This window comes from Triturus cristatus, chromosome 1_2 (assembly GCF_964204655.1).
Source record: "Triturus cristatus chromosome 1_2, aTriCri1.1, whole genome shotgun sequence".
NCBI classification, from domain to species: domain Eukaryota; kingdom Metazoa; phylum Chordata; class Amphibia; order Caudata; family Salamandridae; genus Triturus; species Triturus cristatus.
The window spans coordinates 771243362-771258707 of NC_140580.1; the positions used below are offsets into that span (position 1 = coordinate 771243362).

At 44.4% G+C, this 15346-nt stretch overlaps 1 protein-coding gene across 2 annotated transcripts in view; it reads left to right on the top strand.

Annotated features, from left to right (window-relative positions):
* The window catches only part of FRMPD2 (FERM and PDZ domain containing 2), a 503133-nt gene that overhangs the window by 185259 nt on the left and 302528 nt on the right, over positions 1–15346 (top strand). For both annotated transcript variants that reach the window (XM_085608774.1, XM_085608775.1), the window contains exon 18: positions 9314–9406. In XM_085608774.1, the coding sequence (XP_085464900.1) occupies positions 9314–9406 (93 nt within the window). The remainder of the gene's footprint in view (positions 1–9313; positions 9407–15346) is intronic.

Here is a 15346-nt window from a genome sequence, read left to right on the forward strand (position 1 = left end):
TGCTACTATATAGCTGAAGCGATCCTAGTCACTGGTGGGAAATATAATCCCCTTGCCCTGTGTTTCTTTGGCAGCCAGGGGATTTCCCAGGTGTGGAAATCTTCTATAATCTGGTCAATGAAATACCAGTGCTACTCACTCTCCACCCAACTCGAGTCCACCAGGTAACAGAGTTGGGCTGCCTGGTAATAAATGAACCAGATTCAGGACTTCAGATTTTCCCTTTGGCTGACGATATGCAAGTTGTTTGAACATTCTTGTCCTCTTCCTATCCTGTATCAATTTTTCAATGAGTATCTGGAGTGTTTCGGGAACCCCTAATGGAGGCTGAATAGAGACTGTTTGTGCCACAAAGAGCACCTTCAGTAAAATATCAATTTTGATATCTGCAGTTCTACCCTCTGGTGAGAACTTCCCATATGTCATGACTGTTTAGCCTTCTTTAATGTTAATAGGATGTCATTTTAGTTTGCGCTCGCCATTTTATTTAGCAAAGACCTACATTTAAATCCCAGGTATTGAATCTCCTGAGATCACTGTAGAGGGAACTGAGCATGATTTTGCTCCATTTAGCATTGTGAATTTAAGGATCTGAGATTTCCGAATATTTATTTTAAAGCCTTAGACTTGGCCGCATGCTTCAAGTTCATATATCAGAGCAGGAACTGTGCATGTCGGATCTGTGAGAGCTACCAGGATATCATCCACATGCATGCAGATTTTGTGTATGGTCTGGCCTATCTTCACCACTTTAATATCCTTGTCCCTCAAACTGGCAGCTGCATCTCCATATGTTATGCTATGTTATGTTTTTGTGATTTATAAAACACATGGGTACCCCAAAGGGCTTCCCAGCACTTGCATAACAGATCGAGTCTCGCTGGCAGAATTAATATAGCCAAGTTTTCAAAAGCTTGCAAAAACTCTAAGTAGAATTGGAAAGCCTTCAAGAGGAAAGCAGAGAGTTCCAGATTTTAGGCCTGCTATGTTTAAAAGAACAACCTCCTTGCCTCACCAAATTAACTCATGGGATCACTGCAAAATTCTGGTTATCTGAGCATAAGGAACAATTAGTGGTGTAAGAATGGACTACATTTTGTCATCCATTGGGAGAAAATAGGGAGAGACCAGAGAATCTTTCCAAGGCATCTAAAAAGGTTGAACAGCCCTATGTGTTTGATAATCCATTAAAATCAGAATTTGTGGTGTAACCTGGGCTAACTGAGATGCATAAGGAAGATTGCAGGATTCCAAATGTTCCGACATTTGGCAGTTTCGATTCTTTTCAAGAATCTTTGCCAGTATAGGCAAGAGCGAGATTGGCCGATAGTTTTGTAACTCAGATGCATCCACCAAAGGCTTTTTAAGCAAAGGGACCACCATGGCATGCTTCCACATTTGAGGCAATGTGGCATTAAAAAAAAACATGTTAAGAAGATTGTTTTGAATACGAGAAAGGATGGAACTGGCTATTTTGCGAGTCCATGGAGATGCCGGATCCGTTGGGGTCCTGACTTTATAGCCCTCAGAACAGCCTCAAAATTTGCTCCGTCAATAAGATTAAAAGCTGGTAGTGTTGGCTCCGGACCAGTTAAGAAACAGTAGACATAACTTCCTATGTAAGACCATTAAATGGACTGACAGAGTTCCATACAGAGCTTCAGAGGAGTGGTAGGAGAAGGCATCCCTGCTGCATCACTCGTGGTATCTTTAGTGAAGAACTATCATTTACTCCTACTTCTACATAGGGCTTTTTGTACTTAGGGTGTAAGATATAGACTTTGGGTTAAAATGAAAGGGCTTTCAGACCTGGCAGTCTACGGTCAACAATCCCTGTGAAAATTTTGTATCCTCATTAGTCAGGGAGATTGGCCTACATGACAAAAATTGCCCTACATCTTTACCCGATTTAGGTGTTACTAGTATTGAGGCCTTCCTGATAGGTTTTGTTCCAGCCTCAGAAATTCAGTTGTACTGGCATGCAAGAATGTGTTCCAGCTCCTCATAATATGTCTTATAAAAGAGTGTACTAAAGGCCTGGAGCTTTACCTAATTTGAACTATTCCATAGGTTAGTTTATAGCCTCTATTGCAATGGGCCTTTCAAAAGTCCCCACCTGAGTGATTGAGCGCTCATGAGGCTTGGTATATTTGGAGTCCCGTAAGTGTATTTCACTGTCTCCAATTTAGTTGGTTTTCTTTGTGGAAGTTTGCTTATATGCATGTGTTATTCACTTGTGCAGAGCAGCCTGGTGCTCATTTTTAATGATGTCATCCTATCTCTGGCTATTTTGGCTGTCAGTTTACAGACCAGGAGTTTCCTGGCTTTGTGTCCTTCCTTAAAATACTACAGATGCATCTGTTGTAGTGCCACTGGCCCCATATACTTTGGTCTCACTTTCTCTCCTAACACTTAGCATCATATTCATCTACTTGGTCCTCCAATGGATCCTGAATTGGGATTAAATCCATTTATCCAATGAGGACCATGAATTGGGTAACTTACCTACAAACTCATAATTAAATTTAGACACAGGGTAGCGTGGTGCAGAGCGGGCGGGCCAAACTCCGGAGGAACTGTGTAAAGCATCAGCGCAGCACACACAGGCGATACACCAGGCACACTACAAAAAGAGACCACACCAGTCTAGGTGAAAAAAACAGCATATGTATTATGCAAAACAAAGCAAGAGGTAATGACAGTGGTAACACTGTGCCAACTGGCACCAGGTAGACATGTACAGTGGGGGACTATTTACAGGGCAGGGCCCATCTGGCCGCTGCCAGAACCATCACAAGAGTACGTGGAATAAATGCAAAACACCAGCAATAAGGGTAGAACCGCCAGTACCTTCTGGCAAGATCAGGGACACAGCAGGGTATCCTTCCATTAGCATAACTGCAACATCATTAGCACCACAGCATTTTCATAAGTCCATTATGCCTAGCCTTAGCAACATTGCCATAAACATAAAGCATTATCAATCGGCATACACCTGTGGGCATAAACATGTGAACATTAGGCCTACTTCGCATGAAAAACAAGCTATGCAGAACACCAATGATGTAAGCACTTGGGAGAAACATGAGCCATCCCGATAGGCATATACCATGAGCATAGAAAGCTTTGGCATCAGCATGCAGCAATGCAATAAGCATAAAAGTGTTAGCATTGGCACATTAGCATGAATGCACTAGGATGACCACATTAGCGTAAAGGCACTAGGCATGAAAAGCTCATTATACGTAACATCAGGCATATCATATATGAGCCTGGAGGCATAACCTTAGGCAAGGGTACATTTGCATAAATCTAATTAACAGGAATAACATTCCCCGTAGGCATAACACTAGAACATCAGGGCAATAATGTTAGGCATCATTAGGGCATCACCAGCATGTCCTACTCCTTGTCGCAGATTAGCCTGGGCGCCACTGCGCCGGGAGAGCCCCTCCTCTGGGACTCCCAAATCACCAATGCTGTAGCCCACAGAGTACTGGCCCATTGGAGCCCCCTCTAGGACTGGGAACTGAAAAGATGCTGCCACTGGGATGTCCAAAACAACATCCTGTCCACCTTGCAGCTGGCCACTTCTGCGGGGCAGCTGTGATGCCAAAACGAAACAAGGGCAAGATGGAGCACCTCACTGGGCTCTAAAATCACCAATGCCCCAACACGTGGCAGCGGCCCGCAACTGCGGTGCTGCTGGGGAAGGGGCCCACCACCGTCACTGCTGGTTCCCCCGGGGCCTTAGGCACCTAAAATGTGCCTCGACCAGCCCTCCCAACACTCTTGAGTGCAGCCCCACTCACCGGGACTCCTCGCGCTGCTCCAGGCTCTTCTCTCGGCAGACGGGGCTCCCTCCTGACATGGGAGCCCCACCAGCAGCAGCACCTTCCTGGCGGCTCTCTGCATTGGTGGCAACCACTCCGCTCTTCACCGGGGTCCCTTGCCTGGGGCCCGGGACTTGACATGGAGCCGGCAGGGCTCCGGCTGCACTCGGGGCTCTCCTCCGCTCACGGAGAGCCCCAGCTTTTACGGAGCAAAGTCTCCGTCGATGTGGGTGTTGGGTCAGTGCGGGGTAGGCTCCTGCCTGACTGCTCACAGCGCTGGCGTCTTCCCTACCAGCGTGGGGTTACCACCGTTCACGGGAGCCCCGCTCGTACCCACCACCACTTCCTGCCTTGGCTCCACCCACACCAGCCAGCTTTCAGGTCTTCCGGGTCGCCGCGAGCAGCGCGGCAGCTCTCCTCTTCTCCTGGCCCCGGGCTGCGGCAGTGATTTATTTCTTGGCGGCAGTACGTGGGGTGGGCACCCGCTTGATTTAAAAGCACGCAAAGCACCGCCATTACGCGGGGTGGGCACCCGCTGTAAAAGTCAAGTACACCAGCAGCAGAGACACGGGGTAGACTCCCACTGTGTCGATTAGGCATCAAACCCGCGGGGTGGGCACCCGCGGTTCAAATCAGCACACCAAAAACGCCGCAAAACACGGGGTGGGCACCCGTGATAAAAACAAGCACATCCGCGGCGGAAATGCGGCACACACGTGGGGTGAACTCCCACGTGAAGGCGGACGATGCGGGGTGGGCTCCCGCCCTTTTTAAATAAGAGTTCCCCCAAGCAGCGCTCCACTTCTTAGCGCTACACAGCGCCTTCAGGTCCAGGGCAGCTTCTAGATGTAGCGCTCACAGGCCGCTAGGTCACACCAGGAGCTTCAGGGACAGCAGATAGCACACCTCTTCCAGTAATCACACAAATAGTCCTACTAGGCGCTAAAGTGCAGGTAGAGTAGCACAGGCACTTCAACTAGGGAAATATAGCGCTCCCGCAGCTCAGCGCTGCAGATGTCAGCTCCTCACCTCCTGGGCAGTAAGATAAAGCGCTCTTCTTCTCCAGGCGCTAACCAGCAGGCAAGGCACAGTGGTAGCGCTCATGAGGCGCTAGGTAGGAGAGTATCAGGCACTACTGGGCAAGATCACCGGTCAGTGGGCACTCATCAGAACAGGGCCACAGTTTCTAGGAACAGTCATCCCCCATAACGTGGCACTCCTCCTGGTACAGCAGTCTATACTCCAGCAGCGGGCTCTCACTAGCCCTGTGGACAGCAGAAGGATATCAGATGGGCACAGGGGCCAGCACACAGGCCCATGAGGCGGTACCTCCTGGCAGTATGTCCCCTCACATTCAAGTCCACGCTCCGTCTGAGCACATGGTGGCACAGCCCCCCTATATATACACCCATCCTCCCACCTACCAGAAAGGGCTAGAACCTTCCAGAAGGCTTCAGGCAGTTTCAGTCCCAACTGTCACTGTGGGGGCGGTGTAGAGCACCCTGGGTGCCAGGCTTCCCTCCAAAAGCTGGGGTGCTGGGAAACAAACAACTAGACTGGTAACCCACCTCAGTCAGACGGCACATTTACGGACAGGAATGGCGTCCATTTTAAAAGGGAACTTTACACAATGGTAACAATAACTTGCGCACACCATTGCACAGCATTTATTATTTTCCATCTTACACATCAACCGTACATATTTATCGTGTTTCCTTTCAAACCACCAATTCCAAGTTAGCAAAAACTAGGGGGAAAGACAAAAAGTTTCGGGATGACCCTGCAAGCAGGGCCAAGTCCAACATTATGTATATAACCCTCAGAACTACGCTATACCAAATCTCCTGAAGAAATTCAGTCTGCCTAATATCATGCAAACTAATAATTAGGCTACAGCTGTGCAACATAGTAACTTTAGAGTCTGTTGTCCAGACATCTCTCTATTTAGATTTCCTCCCCTCATTAATACTCAATTGGAATGCACAACAATAGTTGGAGACAAGTCATAGAGAGTCAGAAACAGGATTTGAGTTTGGTTAGATTTATCAGTAAATTAAGAAGAGTAAATACATCAATATGAGGCATTTATATGTATAGTACAGAATAATCCATTTATTCTTTGTGGGTCATCAATTTCCAAATCGTTGAAAGAGTTCAGGAAGGGACATGAACAAGCTCAAAGATTCTCTACCCTGAGGGAAAGGACACACCGCGTTTGCATCAGTCAATAGAGTACGCAAAGAATAAATTATATCTCTCAGTCCGCAAAAGAGCAAGATCTCAGTAGAAGAAGAAAAAGTTCTATTCCCACTTTCCTCCGTCACACAAGGTATATTATAGTTATCAAGTTCCGGGGTGACACCTCCTGGGCCACCTCATCTGGTCAGACCAGTCAGTCCATTGGTCAGTTCGGATAGGGTGATTGTTATGCAGCATAATGAAGACACATTTTATAGCAAAAAGGTGATGATCTTCACGTAAGCCATCAAACCATCTAGTGCATATCATTTCTAACAATGGTCCTTTTGCAGGGGCACATGAGTAAGTTCAGGAGGACAGTTTCTCATGGCAGATGTACCCGAAGTAACAATAAGGTTGCAAGTAGTCCTAGTATGCGTATGAGAACTCTCTCTATGAAACATAGTTTCATTCCACATTGTAAGTTTACGAAGCCTTGCCATGAGAGCAAAATGGAAGAAAGTAAAGAAAATACTGGCCTAAACTGAATTTAGTTCATAAAATATAGAATATGGAATATTAGAAATTTACTTTACATTCTAGAATGTAAGGTTCTACATCTTTCTTTCAATTTCTTTGCACTCATAAAGCATTTTAATTTAATTGTAATTAGCATGTCTAACTATCACATATTACTGCGTTTTCAAAGTACCAACAAATAACATTATTTCAAAACATAAAATATTAATATGGTTTCTAGTAATTCTCATTAGTACATATCTGAAGATCTGTCAATAAAAGTTTCATAACATTATTAGTCTTATCATAAACATGTAGAACCCTTTTCTCCTTTCTCACTTGGTGCACATTTTTACATCTCCAAAACATGGAGTTCTAAAATACATAAATAATGCCATCTAAAATACATCAGGTTCATCATTTCTTTAGACGCATTGTTATTTAATGTAGTTGATTAATGAACCCTTTATAACGTGTCATCTCTTTCATATTTCTACTACACGATTTTTATTGCCTACAGAGTCATTTCAATGTCTCTGTTTTACCTTCAAATCTAATTCCCCGACTTATGTCAGAAGGACACTGTTGATCATCAGAAATCACCTTGCATTATACAGATATCCGGAGACTTCTTGTTGTGTGCATCCAAAGGTTATCAACTGATTTGCCACTACAAGTGCATGGTTAAGAAATGTGAGTTTTGTGGGAGCCAGAGAGTCGACAGCACTGACTGTGCTTCCATTTCCATCATACTCACCAGTTAATACATTATTTTACTCCAGAATATATATATTCTCTAAACATGTGTAGCAGGCTGGCCTGTGGGTCCAAACATGGCATGCTTATTTGGGTCCATCCTAGAAAAAGGCTGTATTCTAAAGTAAATCCGCTTATATTGCACATTTTAAGGCCCTTGACACTTAGTCCAATAGAAGCTTCCAATTCATCAACGTTACTTTTTAGCACATTTTTCTTTAGCTTTCATCTAATTAAGTCTAGGAAAACTAGCATGTTGTACCAAGGCACACCTCCAAAGAGAATAGACATACTTGGATACCTGTATATAAAATTCAGCGCACCCAATTTACCATACAGAGTTTAACACAACGCATTCAGCACCATCATTTCAGCTCAAGAATTCAGCATACAGAATGTTGCACATCAAATTTATCATAGAGCACTCAGCAGATAGAACTCTCCATATCATATGTACCAGAATTATTAAAGTCAATAGGATTGGCATATATATTTTAACTCATAGATCACAGTATATACAAATCAACAAGTGTAAAGAAAATGCATAGACCCATAGAGTCCATGAAGAACTAACGGGCACATGCATCATGCTAGGATTTTGCGAGTCCTTAATTGCAAATATTAAGGATTTGCAATTAAGGACTTGCAAAATCCTATGCATGTAGGAATCGCTATAATAATAGCGATTCCTACACATTCCTTATTTGCGACTCACAAATAGCGACTCGCAAATAAGGAATAGCTTCCCATTCATTCCTATGGGTCTGTAGGCACTGAATGGAAAATTGCAAGCGCAATTTGCGAGTACCATTTGGTACTCGCAAATTGCTCATGCAATTTCAAGGGTGGAAGGGTGTCAAAAGGACACCCTGTTGCACCCCTGAAATTGATCTGTGCACAAATGTTGCGCACACACATGTCCCAAAGACGTGTGTGTGTAACCTACAACTTTGAAAAATGCACTTTAGTGCATTTTTGCAAAGTTTTTGCAAATTACCATGAAGTTCAACTTCATGGTAATTGGCGCCCCCTAGTAGCGAAATCGCTACTTCAAAGTGGTTCTTGCATTGCATTTAAGGAATCGCAAAATGCGATTCCTTAAATGCAATCAAAATTTGAGAACTCGCAATTAATTGCGAATACTCAAATTGCGAGGGCCTTGACCCTTGATGCATCGCAAAAGCTAATTTTGCGATCGCAAACGGTCGATTTTTGCAAATTGCACCGTTTGCGATCGCAAAAAGCTTTGATGCATGTGCCAGTTAGACACATACATTTTAGCTTGTCAAATTCAGCACATGAACAGTCAGTGTATAGAGTACAGCAATTAAAATATAATATTTTGAATTTAGCACAAGAAGCTCGGAATGTAGATTCACACACATTTAGTTTACCACGCGGAGTTCCACACATAGAATCACGATCAAAGAATAATAATAGTGGATAACACACGCAAATCAACAGATAGCAATCAGCTTATTGAATGTAACTCTGTAAACTCCATTTCTACTGTTGTCCTCATATTATCTTGCACAAACAATTAAGCACATAAAAATCAGGAAGCAGCACTTACCTTTCAGCTCAATATCAGTATGTGTGTTTATTTCATGTGTTGTGGATGCCTGTTTTATAGCTTAGAGTCTACTTTAAAGAGATGTTTTAGGATTAATTGAATGATTGATTGTTTACTGAATGATGGGTTGGTGGTTGGATTGATTTTTGCATTAAAATATCTAGATATAAGTGGAAGGTGCAGAGTATTTATAACAAAAAAGACAAGATGTATTAAGGATTTACTTGATAATAGAAAATGCATTGGTGAATTTGGGATTTATTCTTTGCAGGATTGAGGAAGAATTCATCTAATGACATGACTATTTTATTGATTGATGCATTAATTGATTGATGAAATAGTTTGCTACCTTATGGACTGAAGTTTAATTAACTTATAGAAACTTGTGGTATTATTAGCTGTAGGACTGAGAACATATGAATTGACACAACAAATGTTTAACTTGTGATTACAGGCTCACCAAGCAGCACCGGAGAGAAGGCTACCGTGGGACCAGAGCGAGAGATCATATGTGTGACTCTTAAGAGAGATCCAAAACATGGTTTTGGTGGGTAACAAACTTGAAATATCAAAGACCTTCCCATTGACTTTATAAAGATGTGCCCCTTTTAACTTTCTGCTAAATTTCTAAAACAGTTTGTGATGGAAAGCATATAAAAGAGTTTTGTTTTCAGAAACTTTATGTGAACACAAAATGGTGGAGCCTTCTTTACCCTTAGGCAAGTGCAGGTTGAGGCAACTTACCAACTTTAAGCAGAAGGAACTGTCAAGTTATGGCCCAAGCATCTCCCTCAACGTACCTTGAGATAATGCGTATTGGGTACATAACAAACTTCCAGAGACTGTCAGATATATTTGGATTATTGTTGTTGTAGTTTCTGGCAACCATTCCCCACAGGTCCACACATCAAAGAAATCTACACTGTTATTTTAAAGGCATTATTTCAAGCCAATTTAGGTGTGGAGTAAATGTAACAAAATAATTGTAGGCATCAATAACATAGCGAGTGCAAAAGCACAGCTAAAAACATTACGAAAGCAGACAACATATTAGGGGCCCTATTTATCAAGGGTTTGTGTCACATTTGGACCACACAAGATGGTACAACGTAAATCCTAAAATGTGATTTATCGAGCATGCAAGGCCACTTTGCGTGGGCCTGCATGGCTTCATAAATCAGGAGTAACGCAAGCATTTCAAATCGCGGTGTTGTGTTACTCTGCCCTAGGAAGGCATTCCATGGACATTGAGTGGGTGTTCCCACACAACTCTAATGGTTTTTGACGCATTCCCAGATTTACCAGAACTAGTAGACCTGGGAATGCTCCAAAAAGATACGCTTTCACAGGGAACGAGGAAAAATAGCTTCATTTGTCCTTGTTACTTCCTGTTTCTATATGTGCTGCATTCTACAGCACAAATAAAAGGAGGAAAATACCTCTGCAGATTGTTTTTGTGCAGGAAGGTCCATTTCCTGCACAAAAACAGTCTAGTATGCAATGCAGACAGCCCATTGCGTGCCAGCGCTTGGGAAAGGACAGGAATGTGCTGTATCATAATGAATACGGCACATTCCTACCCTTTCCCTGTAATGCAGCGCAGCAAGTTGACTTGATGCACTGCACTGCGTTACTTGGACATAAATAGGTCCCCCATGTGTTGCAGTTGGTAAGAAAGCTGCCTTCCAAATCTCTAAGCATTAAAGAGTTTGCCTTAATGAAGACTCTGTATTTCAACACACATTTATACCTAAACTTTATATGTTATTCCATTCCGTGGCGCTTTCTGCGATACCAGGCCAAAATATATCTCTGTAAGAAAAATTAAATGTGACAAATGGAACAGAGGACCTTGGTGTGGCTCAGCTCAGGGCCACACTCCTCTACTGTCGAATGTCTTTCAGGTCCTGATCTTTCTCTGGAAGAATCCTCATGATTGTCACATATGGTAAGAGAGACTTCATGGGAATTTTCACACTCATGTTAAAGCCTAAAACACTTTTTTCTTACGCACTAGCTATTCGAATGGCAGTATGAATATATGAAGTAAAAGCACACTATCCACCACACATAACAAATTTAAAAACACATTGTTGTATAATATTGAAAACAAATAAGTCAGCTATTGAAAAGAAATAAAACCTAAATGAGCAATTAATTAAAGGCAAAATATGAGGGGCCCATAAAAGGCATATATAAGGCAAATTATATGGCATGAGTAGCTAGCACACTAATAGTAAAGTCACTTAAAATCTTTCTGGACACACCCAACATGCTTGCTGGGTTCTCACCTTTCTGATAGTTGGATAAATCAGCTAATGTGATCTCCGCATATCCCATATTCCACAAGAGAGTCTGTCTTGCCTCTGGTTGTTTGAAGGGACATAGAACTATCACAGATAAGCCAATAAACTGCCAACCAGATATGGTATCAACTGTATTTTCTGTGATTCCATCTGAGAAAATGTTGATCTTCTAAACGAAGTTATAATGAAAAGAATTAGTACATACTTCTTTAGAAAAATGTGAGTTTGATAGCCTATTGGGCGTGCACTTTTGTCTCTACATGTGCACCATACCTCATATAGCCCTAGGTGCTCTAAAGTGTCCTCACCAGTCGGCCACACTAAAGCATTAGACGTATTGGGCTACTGTAGGAAGGCAATATGTGGACCAGAGTTGGGCTCAGGGCAAATGGAACTGGTCTCCATGACAGGTTGTGGATGAAGCCCTTTTGAACATGTTCATGCTTAGAGGAAACAGGATCTTATAAGATGCTATGGATGAAGCGCAGCAGGGTTCCAGTCAAGGGTTATCTATGACAATAGGTGGAGTATGCTCATGGAAGCTTTGTTTGCTCAAGACAGGTGGTTTTCAGTGGCACGCTGAGCACGCTGAAAAGCATTTTAATAACAACACCACTTTGTACTCACCTGTACTCATCCCCTCGTGACCCCGTTCCGCCCCGGCTTGTGCCGTTTGTGCGGAGGGTCAGTTCGAGGAGCGTCACTTTCGCTCGTGACACCACTTCCGCCCTGCTCGTAACGTTTGCAGGTTAGCGGTCTAGTGTTGCTGAGCCTTTTCGAGTATAAATTGTGAAGTTCTTGCTCCCAGGCCCTTTGACATTAGCGGCGAGTTAGGCTGCGTGTTATTGCGCTGATTGTGGAAGCTGTGTGATATTATCTATGTCTTTTGTTGCAGTTAACCTTATTTTAACTGAGCACGCTGAAAAGCATTTTAATAACAACACCACTTTGTACTCACCTGTACTCATCCCCTCGTGACCCCGTTCCGCCCCGGCTTGTGCCGTTTGTGCGGAGGGTCAGTTCGAGGAGCGTCACTTTCGCTCGTGACACCACTTCCGCCCTGCTCGTAACGTTTGCAGGTTAGCGGTCTAGTGTTGCTGAGCCTTTTCGAGTATAAATTGTGAAGTTCTTGCTCCCAGGCCCTTTGACATTAGCAGCGAGTTAGGCTGCGTGTTATTGCGCTGATTGTGGAAGCTGTGTGATATTATCTATGTCTTTTGTTGCAGTTAACCTTATTTTAACTGAGCACGCTGAAAAGCATTTTAATAACAACACCACTTTGTACTCACCTGTACTCATCCCCTCGTGACCCCGTTCCGCCCCGGCTTGTGCCGTTTGTGCGGAGGGTCAGTTCGAGGAGCGTCACTTTCGCTCGTGACACCACTTCCGCCCTGCTCGTAACGTTTGCAGGTTAGCGGTCTAGTGTTGCTGAGCCTTTTCGAGTATAAATTGTGAAGTTCTTGCTCCCAGGCCCTTTGACATTAGCGGCGAGTTAGGCTGCGTGTTATTGCGCTGATTGTGGAAGCTGTGTGATATTATCTATGTCTTTTGTTGCAGTTAACCTTATTTTAACTGAGCACGCTGAAAAGCATTTTAATAACAACACCACTTTGTACTCACCTGTACTCATCCCCTCGTGACCCCGTTCCGCCCCGGCTTGTGCCGTTTGTGCGGAGGGTCAGTTCGAGGAGCGTCACTTTCGCTCGTGACACCACTTCCGCCCTGCTCGTAACGTTTGCAGGTTAGCGGTCTAGTGTTGCTGAGCCTTTTCGAGTATAAATTGTGAAGTTCTTGCTCCCAGGCCCTTTGACATTAGCGGCGAGTTAGGCTGCGTGTTATTGCGCTGATTGTGGAAGCTGTGTGATATTATCTATGTCTTTTGTTGCAGTTAACCTTATTTTAACTGAGCACGCTGAAAAGCATTTTAATAACAACACCACTTTGTACTCACCTGTACTCATCCCCTCGTGACCCCGTTCCGCCCCGGCTTGTGCCGTTTGTGCGGAGGGTCAGTTCGAGGAGCGTCACTTTCGCTCGTGACACCACTTCCGCCCTGCTCGTAACGTTTGCAGGTTAGCGGTCTAGTTTTCCCTCGCCCCCTAGTATTTAATGGCAGCATGGAGGAAGCGCAGCGGACGAGCGCAGCGGGAGCGCAGCGGGAGCGCCGACTTCGCGCCGAAGTCGCGCACAAGTCAAGCCCGTCTGCGCCCGTCCGCGGCCGACCAGGCCCAGGGCCCTGTCGTAATGCCCAATCGTACTCTTACTCCTCCTCCGAGCTCCTGAGACTGAAATCCTCGGGTTCCATACCTGCTCGCGCCGCTAGTTTGGCCCAGGCATGTGGCATTTTTGTTCCCTCTTGTTATCCGACACTTGCCTCTCCCCCCAAGCCTTCCTGTTCTACACAGCAGACTACTTCCTCTTTACTTATCTATTACCTTAACACCCGTTCACTTATAAGCAATCAGCTTGAGATCTTTCAGTTACTGCATCAGAGTTCTATTGATGTTCTCCTTTTAACTGAAACTTGGATCTCCGAAACTTCGGCTCCTGATATCCTTGCAGCAATCCCTTCGGGTTATTACATTATTCAAGCTAACCGGCCTGCAGGGAAGATCGGTGGTGGGGTGGCAGCTATCATCCGCTCGACCCACACCTTTTCAGAGATTGCCGTAACTCCGCTTTCCAACACTGATTACCTAGTTTTAAAATTTTCTTCTCCCAAGTTATCTTTTATCTGTATTCTTGTTTACAGACCGCCTGATTATATGCCCCTTTTCCCTAAACTTTTCAGCGACTCCATCGCCCAATTAGCTATTAGCCATTCGAATATTATAATAATTGGCGATTTTAACTATTGGCCTTCGGACATTCATGAAAGCCAATCATCGCTGGAATTTACAGATCTATTAAAAGGAATGAATCTCTCTCAACTCATTCACACTTCTACCCACCGTAAAGGTCACATATTAGACCAGGTCTGGATGTCTGACCTCGACATCTCACCTCCTTCAGTTTTTCCTTGTTCCTGGTCTGATCATTATTTTATTTCTTTTGTCCTTCACTTACACACTGCATGCCCCCCCCCCCCGGATTAAGAACTTTAAAGCCCGGAACTGGAATAGAGCGGATCTGACTGAATTTTATGCCTCACTAGCCTCTACTGCACCTACCCCGTCGACTTCGCTCACAGCTCAGTCTGACAACCTAGATACCTGGCTACGTCAGGCCAGCGACAAAGTTGCCCCTTTCAAGAACATCAAAGTAAAGCGCCCTCATGACGCCCAACGCTGGTTTACGGACCAACTGAAAGCGGAGAAACTCGCCTTGCGGCAATTCGAACGCCGCTGGCGTTGCCACTATGACCCGCAACTAAAACTGGCCTATATTGAGGCATTGAAGTTGTACAAATTATCGATCTTGGCAGCCAAAACGGCATATTACTCTAAACTCATTCTGGACTCTAACAACAACTCCAAAACCATCTTCTCTGTTGTAAATGAGTTATCCCTGCCGGATAGGGTCACTCCCCAGCCTTTGCCGACTCAATCTCTCTGTGACTCACTCAATTCTTACTTTATAGACAAGATCATCACAATAAAAAACAACATTCCGACCCCGGCATCCCCCACTCCGCCCCCCCTCCCCCCAAAAAACCCTAGCTCCTTGTCTATATTCCCCCCTATATCTCCACAAGAATTTGTCTCTCTTCTCCTCAAAGTCAAATCCGGTTCCCCTAACAACTGTTGTCCCCCTCAGATCTTGAGAGAAGCCTTTCTAACATGTCCAGGACCTCCCCTTGCTCTTCTCAACAACTCTCTTGCTACTGGGGAGGTCCCTCTCTCTTTTAAGCAAGCAGCTATCATTCCCATCTTAAAAAAACCTAACACTGATCCCTTAACACTCAGCAATTACAGACCCATCTCCCTTCTTCCCTATTTGGGAAAAATTTTGGAGACCTATGTCACCCGCTGTTTGAGTTCATTCATTGAGGAAACCGGTTTCCTGGACTCCCAGCAGGCGGGCTTCAGACCCCTCCACTCCACCGAGGCGGTCATAGTAGCAGTCATGGACTCCCTCAGGAAGGGTGCCGACAACAACATCTCTCAGGCCCTTGTCCTGTTGGACCTCTCGGCGGCTTTCGACACGGTCGATCATTCCATTCTGATCGACCGTGTCCACAA